Raw genomic sequence first — 17,562 nt, 5'->3', positions numbered from 1 at the left:
AATTATATATATATAATTATATATATATATATATATGATTATATATATATATATATATATATTATATTATATATATTCTATATATATATAATTATATATATTCTCTATATATATAATTATATTATATATATTCTATATATATATAATTATATATATTCTCTATATATATAATTATATATATATATATTTTATATATTTATTTATTTATTTATGAATTTCAGTCAAGTGACTGCGGTCATGCTGGAGCACCACCATGACTTTCCGTCTTTATGTTGTGCTCTCTTCACATTCCTTGCATGGCTCTTCTCCTCCACTTGATATAGTCCAATCAAGCGTTATATATATATTTTATATATATATATATATATATATATATATATATATACACACACACACATGTATATATATTCATACATATATATATATACACACACACACATATATATATTCATATATATACACACACACACATATATATATTTATATATATTAATATATACATATATATATATATTTATATATACATATATACACACACACATATATATATACATCTATATATATTCATATATATACATAAATATATATTTATATATGTATACATATATATATATACATATATATATTTATATTCATATATATATATATATATATATACACACACACACACACATATATATATATATACACACATATATATATACATATATACACACACACACACACACATATATATATATATATATATATATATGAGTATATATATATATATATATATATATATATATATATATATATATATATATATATATATATATATATATATATATATATATATATATATATATATATATATATACTGATAAATATTAAAACATACCCATATATATATATATGCATGTAATAGTATACACACACAGATGAGTGTGTGTGTATATGTGCTGTTCCTGTCTCCCATTTTGACTCCTAATGAACTGGTGTTCCCCAATCAATTGAAGAAGACATACCCAAGGGGGTCCTGCACAGGAATCAAAAGAGAAGACAAAAGCAGTTGGGAAATAAACAGAAGCACACAGCTCTGCCTCACACTATCATCATCATCATCATCATTTAATATCCATGTTCCAAGTTGGTATGGGTTGGCATGGTTGGACAGGATATGTTAGTTATCATGCACCAATGTCAGCTTTTGCAGGTTTCCTACAGTTGGACAGCCTTTTTATAGATATGCATGTGTGTGTGTCTGTGTGTGTGTCTGTGTATTGACATGTTTTGAAAGCAGATAAATGACAACTGAGTGAAAGGAGACAGAGACAGAGAGACAGAGACAGAGAGAGAGAGAGAGAGAGAGAGAGAGAGAGAGAGAGAGAAAGAGATAGAGAGAAAGGTTCAATGTAAAAACATAAAAACAAAAAGAAAGACTTTAATTACATCAAATATAATTAACGAGGTATGAAATGGTAATAAAAGCTGTAAACAAAGGATATCCCCATTCAATGATGATCTTTGCATACTTGCGGATGAAGTTCTCCTCGCTGAAGATGAACAGCGACCTATTGGTAGAAGATCCCATGCCTGGAAGACTGATAGTGGCAGCTTTTTTGGCCACAAACCTCAGAGATCCATCATGTGTGTACTCAGAGTCGTCTCTGTTGCCACTGTCTGCTGAGAAGGTATTCATCCTGAGAGAAACAAACACACACCAAATAGAACACAGTCAACATACAACAACAGCACCAACAACAACAGCAACAACAAGATGAAGGAGTTGGAGACGACAGTGACAGTAGCTATATCAGAAGACGGCTGACACAACGCATAACGAAAGCTGCACCAGCCACCGAATGCTGCTACATTGGTGTTGCACATTGTTGCAACCATGAGAAAGTGCAGTTTCAGAAATCTTTTTAGTCACCATTGTCGCTTGTTGTTGTTGTTGTTGTTGTTGCTGCAGGTGGTTTCTTTTTTTTTTTTAATATAATTAATAATAGTAATAATATTGTTGTTAGTGATACTGTTATTGTTGTTTGGTTGAAGAATTAGAAGTAATAATAAAAATAATAATAAACAATAATAATAATAATGAATATTTGTTGATATTGTTGCAAATTGTTTTATATTATGATTATATGTGTTGTTGTTGTTGTTGTTGTGATATCAAATTGGTGTTGTGATATCAATAACTGTTATATCACATTTATTGTTGTTGTGATATCACTTGTTGCAAAATCAATGTTGTTGTTGTTGCTGTGTTATCACTGTTGTTATTGTTCTTGGTGTTGTTGTTCTCCTCTGCTATTTCCTTGTGGAATGATTGTAGTTTCTCCTGTGTTGTTGTTTTTATAACTCCTCAAAAGATGTATTTTTCCCTCTCACTGTAGTTTCTTGACACACCTTACACATACTCCAGTGTGTATAACATATATATACATACGTGTATATACAAATACTCCACTATACTGATATACTTATTATACATACAACAATATCCCTATACATTTGTATATATATCCATCAATATACGTATGTATGTCTATAGATACATATATACACTTATATATATGTATATATATATATATACACACATATACACACCGTCAACAACTTTAGCTCAGTTTTTCTTTTGGCTTTTTAACGTTTTTCTTCATTAAAGATATTTAGGAGGGATTTTTCTTCTCTCTTTAAACTATTTTTACATAAGTTTATTCCACAATGTCATTGCTTTAGGAAAGTGAAAAATGTCGTCGTCAGAAGAGACCAAATAATAATTGTTATTATTAACACTGTCTTTTCCTCTTTTTACTCCAATTTGCTTGTATGTCCAGTTATAGCAAAGTGAGATATCCATGGGGTCAGGGAGGGGCCGGGAGGGGCGGGCGAGTAGGGAATCAATTTTATTACTAATATTTAAATAATAATAATACTAATAATATAACGATGATAATAAATAACGATAATAATAATTCAAATGATAAACTATAATACTAATAAACGATAATACTATAAACACTACTAATAAATAATAAAGATTATGAAATAATTAAGAATAAATTAATCATTTGGAGATGTGAGAAAGACAGATAGAAAGAGAGAAAGGGCGCGTATGTGTGTGTGGATGTCAGAGTTATTTGGAATTGTGACAGAGAGAAGGAAGATGTGACAGAGAAAATGGATACTCTACAGATGTGACAGAGAAAAAAGTAGAAAAAAAAAGGTGTAAGATTCAAAATTTATTGAAAGATGTGACTGGAGGTTAGAAATAAATATAAAAATGATTTATTTGTCCTAATGCCACTGTTATATTCAGGTGGGTGTATATAGGTGTCTGTGTGTGTGTGCATATAAGCTGAAAATTCTGCAGTATGACATGAAATGAGGAGGCAATTCAAGTGTGTGTGTTTGGGGTTTATTTTAATTAACGAAAAACCAAGGGAATTTCAGACGAAATTACACATACACACACACACACACACACACGCACGCACGCACTCACGCATGCACACGCATACACTCATTCACCAGTCATTCATACATATGCATCACACATACATACATATGTATGTGTGTATGTATGTTTGTGTGTGTGTGTGAGTGTGTGATCTACAGGTGAAGACCAAGGTAGAAATCTGTTCGTTGCGATATTGGGAGTGAAATGAACGAGAATGAGATAATAAACAACGAAGGAAAAAAAAAGATTTCCTTTCAAAAACGTCGATGTTGAATAAAAGAGAATAAAACGAAAAAAAAAAAAAGAAAAAACGATGATTATTTTAAATGTAAAGAATAAATTCCTTAAATGTTGTCTAAATAATTAAGAATAGAAAATCTATCAGAGGTAAAAGTGGTTTAGAAAGGAAAATAAGAGATTTTTCTACGTTTTTCTCTGTCTGAGAATGTTTAGGAAACAGGTGTCCGTTAGAACTGAAGGAAAAAAACGAAATACTTGGAGACGACTAACATTAAAATATAAAATAATTAAGGCATGCCAATGTCAATTAAATTCTTTTCATTTATATTTTGTAAAATTGGTTAAAAAATACAGAAAATAACCAAAACGATTGAGTAACTGTTGTAGTAATATTAGTAACAAGAGGGTAAAAAAACGGGGAGAGAGAGAAAGAGAGAGAGAAATAAATGACTTAACAGGGTGTCCATAAATATTTAGTCTGCATGTCTCCCCAAAATGTGGTTGATATGTCTATAAGACATATTAAACTGGTGGAATGAGAGCGGCAACTTTCCCCTGTACGTCCACCATAGCCAGTACTTGGAACCTACACTGAACCATCTGAGACACTTAATGTATGTGGGGTGGTGGGGGGAGCGCAAGTCTCTCTCTCTCTCTCTCTCTAGTCTCTAATAAACCATCTTTGTTACCCTCCCCTCTCACTAGCTCAGTCTCTTTCTCTCTCTCTCTTTCTCTTATGGTATGTTACCCTTTATATACATGACTCTCTCTCTCTCTCTCTCTCATGCTACTCCTCGCTTTATAGCAGTTCCTCTCTCTTTTATGTTATCCTCTCTCTTCTATATCTGTCTCTTTCTGTTGCTGTGTTACCCCTATCTTTCTGTTTGTCTCACTATTGTTATCTTACCCTCTCTATACATCTCCCTCTCTCTCTACTTGAGTCGTTCCCCCCATGACCACTCGCATCTCTCCCTCTTTGCTCTCTTTCTCTTCCCCAGTAAACCAATGGAAAGCAGCGAGTAGAGCCGTCCTCATCAATGCGAGATGGAGAACGTTTCCACGATCGCTGACGTCAGGTGGAGGAGACCAGTTGCTCGCCGAATGAATGGCAGAAGAAAAACGCACGGAGCTCGGTGGCGAGACAGAGAGAGATACGAATGGAGGAGAAGAAATAGCGGAGATGGATGGCTGTTTGAGTACCCCATTGCGTGGAGAAAGAGACGAAGATAGGAAGAAACGATGGAGTGAGAGTTATTATAGCTTGGAAAATAAAGGGAAGAGAGAAAGAGGAAGGGATTGAGGGATGGATGAACACAGCTAACTGGATTACGTATGTATGTATGCGTGTATGTGTGTTGTGCATGTGTACGCGCGTGCATGAAACATACGTATGTATGTTTGCGTACATTCCTATGATTGTGTTTGTATGTGTGTGTGTACACGAGCGTACCTACGTATGTGTGAGTGTCTATCTGCAAGTAGGTATCTGTGTGTGTGTGTGTGTATTGATCGCTAGTTAGCTGGCTGTGTGTGACTTTATTAATAGATAGCTACGTAGAGAGGGGCATAAATGGAAGGCGAGAGATTATCACTTAAGGAGATGAAGTGAGGCGAGGAAGAAGGAGAGAAATGAAAGCTAACAACGGGAGCAAGGAGAGAGACGGAGATTGTGTTTATGGCGGAGAGCTGGCTGCTTGCTTTAACTGGTCGCCGTCGTGGTGGTCGTCTGTGGTTTTTACCTTAGATGATGATTATTTTATCAACCCTGCTGTTGCTGCACCTGTGTGCATGCAGGGAGGATGCTGTTGGTGGTGGCGGCGGTGCAGTTGCATCGAGTCGAGACATTGCAAAACGTGTAACGGAGAGAAGTGTTTAGAGAAAGGTGAGAGATGACGAAGGAATAGCTAAAGCTTGCAGACGATACACACACACACACACGTTATATACATACATTATATATAAAGAATGTCATTCAATCCATTTTCTATCAATTATCTATATTTATCTACAGTGTGTGTATGTGTAATAGTATTGAGACGTGTGTGTGTGTGTGTGTGTGAGGGGAGTTCACAGTTGTCAGCTTCAGATGGGAAACAGTGAATACGTATGTGCATATGGGTGTTATATATTTATAATATATATTGTATTGTGTGATGTCTAACACATATTATATAGTATATATGTAATAAACATATAAGTCGTATATATTTTACTCAATATAGTATCACATAAATATGTATAAATACATATATACATAATGTGTATATCTATTTATCTATTGTATATATGATATATACACTATATATAAGCACATGTAATATGTATATATAATATTTATATGCGTATGTGTGTACATACACATACGTATATAGTGTGTGTATATATATATATATATATATGTGTGTGTGTGTAGACACACATTTGTATATATATCTATGTATATATAATTGTAAAAATATAATTCATATGTGTGTGTGTATGGGGGTGTGTGTGTGTAAATCACTAATATTTAAATGGTAATGGAAAGAATTTGTAAGAGAGAGAAAAATACTATCTCACAGCACATGCAAACAGAGTCTTGTTGCACCAAAGCATGACTGTCTCTGTCAATGTGGAGAAGCTGTGTGCACAAGCAGAATATGTTTGGATGTTTGAGATGTTGCAAGACTTTCATGGAATTACTATGTTACCTGTTTCTTTATTTACCTGTTTATTTATTTATTATTTATATGCTGGTGGAATTGTTAGTGTGAGAGAATGGTTTTAGTCTTATCTTTTCCAGTTCTTTACACCTGGAGTTCAAATTTCTCCAACATAAGCTTAGGCTTTCATCCTTTTGGGGGGTCAATAAAACAAAGGACCTCCCCTCACCCTGCCTGGGTAGTCAAGCTGACAGAATTGTCAGAGGATTGTGACAAACACCGTGCGACATGTGTCCGGGCTCTTCATATTTCAAGTTCAAATCTTGCTAAGGGCAACCTTCTTCTTCTGGGGTTGATAAAATGAGGAACCTATAAAATAACTGGGGTCAATAGTGTCAGCTAGTGCCCTGTTGACCTTCTGCCTAAATCAGAATTTTTTTTTTCGTTTTTTAATGAACCTTATGATTGATGAGGGCTAGCTGCCCAGTTTCCACAACATTCTACCCGTCTGATAAGGGTACACCAGGCACATGCATCACAACATGGTGATCTCATATCAAGATAAACAGTGCATGACCTCGTAGGTGGGGCCCACTTGAAATTCCACTAATTCCTTCAACCCCAGCATCCCCATCAATTCCTCAGTCCTCCTCTTATCAAACAGCCTCATGCCACACATTTCTCTCAGTCCTTCTCAAAATTGTCATCTCTCTCTCTCTCCCTCAGACACCATGTCTCACTCTCATACAGCATTGCTGCTCTCACACAACTCCTATACACTTTTCCTTTTGTCTTCAATGAGAACCTTTTCTCATATAACAATGCTCCACATTCCCTCAACTTCATCCAGCCAAGTCTCGCTCTTGCTGTCACAGCTGCTTCACATCCACCAGTTATATCCACCCCGTCTCCCAAAGAACAAAATCCTCTCGCCGTCTCCATCTTGTCACATTCTCTTTCCACTGACTTCGCCAGCCCTCCAGCTCCTTTCTCACATCTTCCACAAACAAACTCTTGCTAGTCTTGGGGTCACCGTCTTCATTTACGTACATCTACCATGAATCCATTTCTCACATCTCGTACGCAACACTGCATTTGCCATTACCCTCCTCCCACACACACCACATGGATCCACCTTACTCACTAACACTTCTCCTTCCACCCCACTCACCATCACCTTTGTCTTCCTGAGGTTTACCTTCAAACCCTTGCTTTCAAACGCCTCCTTCCATTTCCAAAACTTCTTCCTCAATCTCTCCATCGTCTCACTCATCAGAACAAGGTCATCTCCATTAGCAACCCCTCTCTTGCACTCTCCGTCACCACATCAACCATTATTGCAAACAACAGCAACAGTGACAACACCGATCCCTGATGCAAACCAACTTCCAGCACAAACTCCTCCGATAGCTTGGATCCAATTCTCATTCTCGTCTTTACCCCCTCATACAAACTCATCACTGCCCTCACTGTTACCTCTCTTACACCCCTCTTCCTCAATGCCCCCTCAATCACCTATTTCCTTGGAACCCTATCAAATGCCTTCTCCAGATCAATGAAGCACATGTGCAACTCCTTCCCCTGATCTCGGTATTCCTCCTGCAGCCTCCTCACAATGAACACTGCATCCAATGTCTTTCCTGGCATAAAACCAAATTGCATCTCATCCACCCCATTCCCGAATCCTCCTCTCCAACACCCTTTCCACTATCTTCATTCCATGCTCCAATAACTTCACTCCCTTATACGACATTGAAAAACCGTTTTCAAAGTTATGTCAAGCTCCACACCCTAACCCCAGGGATCAGTAAGTACCAGTAATATAATGACCTCTAGGGAACTGACTGACTGACTTTGCCCTCCTTTCCCACAACATTCCTGTGGGTGGGTGGGGTGGTGCTTGGAGTAAAGTTAGAAAAGATTATTAGTGTTGTTGTTGCTGTCGCTGTTGTTTAATTAAACTACATTAATGACACATTGAGGGCACTTGTATGTGCTAGACATAGCAGCCAAATCTTCCCCAGATCATATCAGGACACAATGTAATCCCAGATATACAATGTCTGAAAGATAAACAGATTGGTTTGTCATGGCTGGAATGTCACTTCTAGATCTGCTGACTCAGGCTTGACCTAGGGCTAAACAATAACAACCAGATTGATAGACAGCAGCAACAAGACACAGTGTAATCATTTTTCAGACACGGATTATTATTACTACCACCATCACCACCACTGTCACTGCTGCTACTACTACCACCTCAACAATGACCACCATCACCACCACCAACACTACTACCACCTCTCCTACTGCAACTACCACCGCCACTACCCCCATTACCACCACTACTATAGCCACTCCCATACCACTACTACAACCGCCACTACCAGACAGCTTGCGTGACCAAGAAATGAAAGAGCCAGGCTATATTATATTTGACAGACATTAAATGTATTTCACGTTAAAGTTGATGAGACATGAAATGGTTTTGAGCTGTTGCATTTTAAATGGGAGACATTTCTTGAAGACTCGGTGGAGCATCCAATAAAATATCATGTCACATTTAGTGATCACCGTTTATATTCTGAGTTCAGGTCACACTGACGTCAGTCTTGCCTTTCACCCTTAATGGGGTTCATTAAATACACTGTCCATGTTTTGGCTCATCTTAGTCTTGTTGAGTCGGTAGAGTATCCACAGACCTTTATGTTCTCAGCTCAAATCTCACCAACATCAATTTTACCCTTCTGGGGTTGAGTTAATAAAATATCAGTCATACATTGAGGTTGGTGTATATATTCCTATCATGTCTTGTTAAATGTGAGTGGGGAGGTGGCGGGGGAGAGGGACAACAAAAATGAGGATGAAGAAGAAGAAGAAGAAGAAGAAGAAGAAGAGTTGATGTTCTCTTTTTTTTAATTTATTTATTTGAATTTCATTGCAAACCATCCAGGGTCAATCGAGATATTTACAAGGATTAAAAAATGTCATGGTGACTATTTGAAATCACATGTGTAAAACTAGTTCCTTCCTTTCCATCTTGATAAAGATGCTTATGCCCAAATCATTGGTTCCATTTCTTCCTATTTCCACATGGCAGAATTCATTGATTGTTTTCTTTTCATTTTTTTTTTTTGTACATAAATTCATGCATTTGGATTATTTTCTGTCGATTCCCAACTGGATTCCTCAGATTTTGGATTTCCTCAAATAACATTATTAGCTGTTGCCGCCCTATTTGAAAGTTTTGTATTTGATTTAAGTTTATCATCCTTCACAAAGCTGATAGTCTTTTCTTTTTAAATCAATTTTCTGTGTGTTTGATTGCTCCAAGCAAGTTTACGAAGTGAAGATGCCGAAATGTGTGCAAAAGACAGCAACGGCATTAGAACAGATTAAAGAACAACAACAACAACACTTGAAAGTGTTTATATTAATTATAAAGTGAAAAATAAATGCTTCTGTATGTATGCTGCCTTTGTATGTGTGTGTGTGTATGTATATATATATATATATATTTTTTTTTTTTCAAAACAATTCATTTAACAAAACAGGCAAAACAAGGAGAAAACATAATGAAAGTTCAGTAATATTGATACATAAAAAATATAAATTACACAACAATCAACATTCTAATTATTAATACAGGGAAAAAAATACAGTTTGGATATTATAATTAGTTAAAATAAACAATCCAGTTGCAGTTGTTAAAGAAACAGTCTTTTCTTGCACACACCATTCAATAAAACAGTTAAATTGTAACTAAATGTGTATGCATGTATGTGGTGTGTGTGTGTGTGTGTGTGTGTGTGTGTTCACTCCAGCTGTTGGTGAAAACTTTAATTCCATCTGCTGAGAAGAAGCAATCTTTTCTTATAAAGCTGCAGATGAAGGCTGTACTCCAGCATGGCCAAAACAAAAGGAAGGCAAAGCTAACAAAGTGGTCTTAGCATGAGTTAATCTTCTATAATAATTGCATTACCATTTCGAATGTTATGTTATAACTGCAGTACTGTCTTATGATAAGACTGTAATACCTTGTTTTGTTAGAGTTTCATTGAAGAAGATTTTATGGGAATATTCGATTGATCTCCAACATTTGTTGATAGTTTATTTAATGACCCAGAAAAGTCGAATGACAAAATTTACCTAAATCAGATATCAACTAAAACCCACAAAGATCCATTAGTACTGCATGGCATTTAATCTGATTCTCTAAGGATTTGACCAATCAGATTATTGCATATTTTAGCAATTGGTGAACTATTGAGTAATTGATTACAGGTCTCTGGCAGCAGCTAGTCACTAGCTAACTGATGTGAGAATGACAAGGGAGTGTCTGTGATTGGGATCAGAACAAACATCACAGAGTTCTTTCTTCAGAACACCATTTTGTATTGATTTTTTCTTTCCCCCTGTGATTGCATATGTCACTGACTGCTTGTTGCTTCAGCACGAGAGGGAGATGAGGAAACATTTCATTGGCTGGGGAAATAGTAACCTGAAGCAACTGGCAAACGTTTGACTGATTATTTATGGCTGGACGTAATAAAGATACTGGGTGTTGGTTATTTACAATGAACACTATAAATAATTACTGAATAGGAAAGAGACAAACTGCACTGAAATTACAGAAAGCTAACTGCGTGGCAACATGCAGCACCAAATGGGAAAAGAGGTTGTGTTCAAGCATATCACACCACAGCCTTACTCTGACTGATTGATTGATTACATGAAAGTATGAGAGTTCACTTGAGGTGTCTGACCAAGTGTCCAGGGATTAGGTTTTGAATCTCTGTTATACTTCATTGGTGTAGAAACTCATGAAAGGTTTCTGTACAGTTTCCATCGACCAATTTAGCATGACAAGTTATTGTTCATCCTAAGGCTGTTATAAGGAACACTTGCTCAAGATGTTGAGCACAGGGACCAAACAAGAGGCCAACTGAAGACAAAACAAACATTTAACCACACAATCTCTAACCTTCAGCCACACAGCCCATTGCCTTCAGCCACATGGCATCTTGCCTTCATCCAGACAGCCCCTTGCCATCATCCACATGGCCCCTTGCCTGGGGATTGTTCTTGCAATAACATCTTTACTTGGAATTTCAGAGTAACATGTGAGATGTACAGAAATATTATAGCAATCAGGCGGGAGTGCTGGTGTCACACAAAAAGCCCTACTGATGGTGCCACATAAAAGTGCCCAGTGTCACACTCTGTGAAGTGGTTGGCATTAGGAAGGGCATCCAGTCATAGGAACGATGCCAAAACAGACAATTGGAATCTGGGCAGCTCTCGACCTTGCCAGCTCCTGTCAAACTTTCCAACCCATGCTAGCATGGCAAAGCAGATGTAAGATGACAACGAGTGTGAATTGGTCCATGCAATAGTGTTACACCACTAAACTTGGTGGGTATTTTTGCTGTGTGATCATGGAGAATGTGGGTTGGACGTGGTCCTGATGTACGAGCAACAACTCTTGCAATATGCTTATACACCCATTTCATATTTTTTCTGTCTTTGATCACATTGTTTGTATAGATATATTCATACACAAAACATCATAACTTGCAGTAGTGGCTCTGAATTCAATAGAAAATCTATAGAGATAAACTAATGTATTCTACCAAGCAACAGCTAACACTGACAAGGTCTACCAAGTGACTGGCAACACGAACAACGTCTACCAAGTTACGCAGTAAAACAATGATTTAAAAAAATGATTCTACATCAAATAAATATTTTTTAAAGACATTTATATCAGGAGTGAAAAGGATTGTGTTTAATTTCCCTGTTTCACATCTTTGATATCATTTGGTTTCATAACATTTTCTTACAATTTGTCGTCAACACAAGATCATTGGTAACTGGGATAGAAATATCTAGATTTGAAACTGAACTTTCCAATTCAAGAAAAAGAAAAGAAAAAGCATTTTCTTTTTCTTTTTGCCAACCTTAGATGTGGCCTTTCTTTGTGTCTAATTCAACAAAATAGTTTGTCTTGTGAGAAAATTTCCTCTTCATTGCAGATGTTAGCATAAAGTCAGTTATTGGAAAATATCAAACTGAACTGGGCCGTGACCTTTCCAGCCACAGTTTATCATCTTCTGCAAAACTGACATCAGCTAAGTTGAGCCAATCTATTGGAAAAACTGAACTTGTTATTCACTGTGGTAACAATCAATTGACATTTCATCCTGTTATTTAAATATTGTATGATCTTAAAAACCATTAATATAAATTATTTATTACAGAATATCTATATTAAAATAAAACAACAACAGAACATTAAATCCTGTGTAAATATGGAACAAAAATATACAAGAAGTCAATGGATTTTCTCTGAAGAAATGGAAAATATTGTATTTATTTTATTTTCCATTTTGGTGGCAGAGGAACCACAATGGATTTCTATGGTTCTTGATTTTAATAATAATAATTCTAATCTTATTTTATTTCATGCCATACAACACCATCGGTTCTCTTTGAGTTTTGGGATGGTTTTTGTAACAAGCTAAACAGGGTTGCAGGTCCTTTGCTCATCTCTTCTTCCTCATTTCTTGTTGGAAAGGGTTGCAATGAGTGATTCCCTCTGACCCTCTCACAGGGCAAAGGGAGAGAGAGAGAGAGAAAGAGAAAGGAAGGAATCAGCTCCTATTCTTGACTGCTATTCTATTTTTAGGCTCCAGAGGGATTAATGGCAAAGTTAACATTGGTTAGATTTGAACTCAGCATAGAATGTTGAAACAATGACCACAACATATTTTCCTGATGTTGTAAGGATTCTACAAATTGACTGCTTTAATGATCTCACACAGATTCTAATTCCATCGTTAATACTAGTAACGAGCTGGACACATGGAAAATATAAAAGGTGTAAGCTTCTGTAAATTGTGCGCTGATGCCATGAGAAATGCTTCTATATTATGATAGTTACAGAATCTAGAAAGAAGTGTAAAACCAATAACTATCATAACCCAACCAAAATATCTCAGTTACACAAACATAAACAGAATTGCTATTTAACCTCAAAAATACATTGAAGATATTCAAAGAACCTTCTTGGTTTAGTGGTATGGAACATTCTTCTGGTACTCTTTTATTCTTTTACTTGTTTCAGTCATTTGACAATGGCCATGCCGGAGCATTGCCCTTCAGTAGAAGAAATCGACCCCTGGACTTATTCTCTGTAAACCTGGTGTTTATTCTATCAGTCTTTTCTGCTGAACAGCTAAGTTACAGTGATGCAAACACATAAACATCAGTTGTCAAACAGTGGTGGTGGTGGAGACAAACACACACACATAAAAATATAATACAAATATATATATATATATATATATATATATATATAATGAGCTTCTTTCAGTTTCCGTCTACCAAATTCACTTACGAGGTTTTGGTCGGCCCAAGGCTATAGCGGAAAACACTCTTTAAAGTATAGAGTTGAATTTCGTGTAGCCACCTGTTGGCAACATTTCTCCTCCACCCATTTTGTAAGGGATATTACCCAATTTTCTGGGCTTTTCACAGTTATACCTCATTTGAAATTTGCATCAGATAAGCAGGAACCTCATCATTGTAACCGATGGAGTGCCATTTTTTAAAAAGAGTGAAGGAAAAGGATATGTTGCAGTCTATCAATAATTCATGTTACGTGTGTTGTCTCCCTTGCTGTTCTTCACCAGAATTAAAAAAACAAGTTATTTTTCTCTTCATTAAAAGTTTTTTTTACCTCCTTGTTTCACTAATTAGCATGTTAATTAATTAGTATTTTCATATTAATTATTAGGATAACACCAAATTTATAATTTATGTTTTCTTACAGCAGTGTGTGTGTGTGTGTGTTTGGTAATGAGTTTTCACCCATATTATCTCTCCAACTCCCCAATTAGTTAGAGCTGAATTTAAAAATGCAACTTTAAAATGATCAAGATACAGTCTGTATCAATGAGGAATAATATCTATCTATCTACCTACCTACCTACCTACCTATCTATCTATCTATCTACCTAGCTACCTACCTACCTATCTATCTATCTATCTACCTACCTAGCTACCTAGCTACCTACCTACCTATCTATCTATCTACCGAGCTACCTAGCTACCTATCTATCTATCTATCTACCTACCTAGCTACCTAGCTACCTACCTACCTATCTATCATCTGCAAGATAAATAGAAAATTGTTAGCTTCTATTTGTCTTGATAATAGATAGAGAGGTGGGTAGATGGATAAATAAATATATATATATATATATATATATAGAGAGAGAGAGAGAGAGAGATGGGAGATTGGCAGATAGTTGTATAAATAGAAAAGGGAGAGAAAGAGAAATAGAAGGAAAGAAAATCATAGCAATATATCAAGAGAAAGAGAGAGAAAGAAAAAGAGAAATTGAAAAGAGAGAGAGAGAGAGAGAGAGAGAGTGAGGTGAGCTGTTATGCCTGTTTTAACACCTTCACATATAAAATTGCTGAAACCATTTTCTCTTCTTCCTTGCTGAAGTATTTCGTTTTTTTCTTTCTCTGACTGACTGATAACATATTTGCCCTAATTATTTTGACACAAAGAACACAAACCATTATCGACCAGCACATATTCTTCATTACCTCATCTATAAACTTATAAACTGTATTAAATATGGTACGGACTAATGAAAGATGAGAATGATGCAACAGAAAACTAAGTCTATATTTTAGAGTGAAATGAAATTCTCTTTTGTGTTTCAGTCAAAGAAATGGTAATATTCCTCTTTTAGAGTTTTCTTGACTGGCAGCAGAAAGAGAGGAAATTATTTTCTGACCAGAGGTCTGGCTTTTGTTCCTGTAACATACTGGACTCTACTAGCCAAGGATCAGGTGGTTGTGTTAAACCAGGTGGAATCCCCACAATAGTTTTCCACCAGTGACACATCGTGAGGCATGGTGGGTGTGCAAACCACACCGAGTGACTATATTATGTGTTTTAGCTACAGCTGAAGGTATGGAATGTTTAAACGAAGGGGGAAGCCATTTTGACAGACAAACCATCATGCTACGCCACTGGTTCCACACAGTTTTGTCTACCAATTTTCTTCAGACAGCTTTAGCCAATCTGAAGAGGTGGTAGTAGAAGACACATGTCCGAGGTGCCACGCACTAGGACTGAACCCAAAAGTCTGTAGTTGTGAAATGAAGTTCTTCACCACCCATCAGTTGTTGTAACGCCAACTAACACAAAATAAATTTAATTGACATGATGGAATTAATGGAATTAAATTTGATCTGTTCGCACCCATTACCATTACCTTCCTATTAATTTCTCTGTAGAATTGTGTGGGTGAGAAAGACAGAAATAGGTAAGCGGTGGGGGTGGGGTGGAGTTTGCGAATGGAAAACAAAAAAAAAGAAAGAAAAAATAAGTGGAGTATAAAAAGAAATGAGAAAGCAACGAGCTTTTATTGATTTGTCTTGTTGAGAAATGGTAAACATCTTTTCGTATGTTAATTTCACAGAATTACAGAACCAATTCATTTTACCAAAGAGAAATGAAGAATACTCAAGAGAATCCATAAATGACTGGAATTTTGTGAAGATGTGAATGTGTAGGAACTTGATTCTTTCCCATAGTAAGCTTCTCACCAAACTCACTTGCAACAGAATATCTACAGAATTTATTAAGTGATTCTCAACCAAAAAATTCAGATTTTTGCATCCTCCCCACCCACATTTATTCAGGCATAGGTTTTTTTTTTTTTTTAATTATTGTTTTTCAAAAAATTTTTCCAACAGTATTTTGTCAAATTTATTTCATGAGCTATTTCTTCATTAAGGTTTGCTGACCCCGGCATCTATCACAAGACCTATGTCCCCATTCATTAGCTTCAACGTATTCAAAATATTCAGCTCTGTCTCTCCTGTGTTTAATTAATCTTCTAACACCATTTAATAGTTAATGATTTGAATATCAGAAGAATGGCTAATAATTCAAAATGCTTTCCACATGGATTAGATTTTGCACTAAAAACAAAGCTCATTATTTGGTTAACATTAATTATTATAATTAATCATTTCTTTATTATGTAACAAAGAAGACTGGAATTTCAAGACTTTCTGCAATATCTCATATTTGAGCAAGATATTGTTTTTCTTGTTATATGACCCCAGGCCAGCCCTTATCCAGCACATTTATGATCAAAGACAATCAAGCTATGACCATTCCATCTTTTTTTATTCAGGCACAGTGTATCTAAGATTACAATATTTAATGTTTTTAAGGCAGTGAGCCGGCAGAAACGTTAGCATGCTGGGTGAAATGCTTAGCGGTATTTCATCTGTCTTTACGTTCTGAGTTCAAATTCCGCCAAGGTCAACTTTGCCTTTCATCCTTTTAGGCTCGATAAATTAAGTACCGGTTGTGAACTGGGGTCGATCTAATCTACTGGCCCCTCCCCCAAAATTTCGGGCCTTGTGCCTGGAGTAGAAAAGAATATTTAATAATCTTGGTTTTTGTTTAGAATGTTATTTATGGGAGATTTGGCTGCTATTTCCAGCAGGTTGTTTAACCTGCTGGAAATAACAACTGAACAGGTGCTTCCTGATTTAAAGGTGTACATGTGTGTGAGTGTGTGAGTGCTTGTGTGTGAGTGTGCGTGGGTGCATGTGATGGGGGTGACTGTTAATCTAGGTAACAGATTAAGTCTGTTACATATTTAATATGAATATAACTTTGTCAAAATCATCCAAGGATATTTTTCTATATTAAAGACGTGTTATCTGATAGTAATTGACTATTGATTAAGCAAAATCAATGTCACAACTGCTGCCACAGTCAGACAAAAAAGAAAACACAAACAAACAAACATATGTATGATAAAAGGTTGTTGTTGTTGTAAAGGCCCAACTCTGGATAAATTTGTGTGATTCATATTTGGATTATATTTTGCCCTGGACCTGGATTCTATTGCTGGACAGATACCCCAGGAGTTGTTTAATTAATTAGTACTTATTTTATCGAACACTATTTGTGAAACTGCTAAGTCACAGGACATAAAGGAATATGACATAAACAACACTAGCTTTTAGACCAGTGTAAACATAAACACACAAATCATCATCATCATCAATTTACTTCTACATTCCATGCTAGTATGGGTTAGATGTCTCATCACATTAACTGGAACACTTGTTGTAACAGAGTGCCATATATATATATATATATATATATATATATATATATATATA

At 35.8% G+C, this 17,562-nt stretch overlaps 1 protein-coding gene across 1 annotated transcript in view; it reads right to left on the bottom strand.

Moving 5' to 3' along the window:
• LOC106879088 (voltage-dependent calcium channel type A subunit alpha-1) overlaps positions 1-17,562 on the bottom strand; it is a 464,783-nt gene that overhangs the window by 184,029 nt on the left and 263,192 nt on the right. The window contains exon 3 of the mRNA XM_052975441.1: positions 1,488-1,682. Coding sequence (XP_052831401.1) covers positions 1,488-1,682 — 195 coding nt within the window. The remainder of the gene's footprint in view (positions 1-1,487; positions 1,683-17,562) is intronic.

This window comes from Octopus bimaculoides, chromosome 21 (genome assembly GCF_001194135.2).
Source record: "Octopus bimaculoides isolate UCB-OBI-ISO-001 chromosome 21, ASM119413v2, whole genome shotgun sequence".
NCBI classification, from domain to species: domain Eukaryota; kingdom Metazoa; phylum Mollusca; class Cephalopoda; order Octopoda; family Octopodidae; genus Octopus; species Octopus bimaculoides.
The sequence above is the reverse complement of the archived record's forward strand: the minus strand, read 5'-3'. Positions and strand labels throughout refer to the sequence as shown.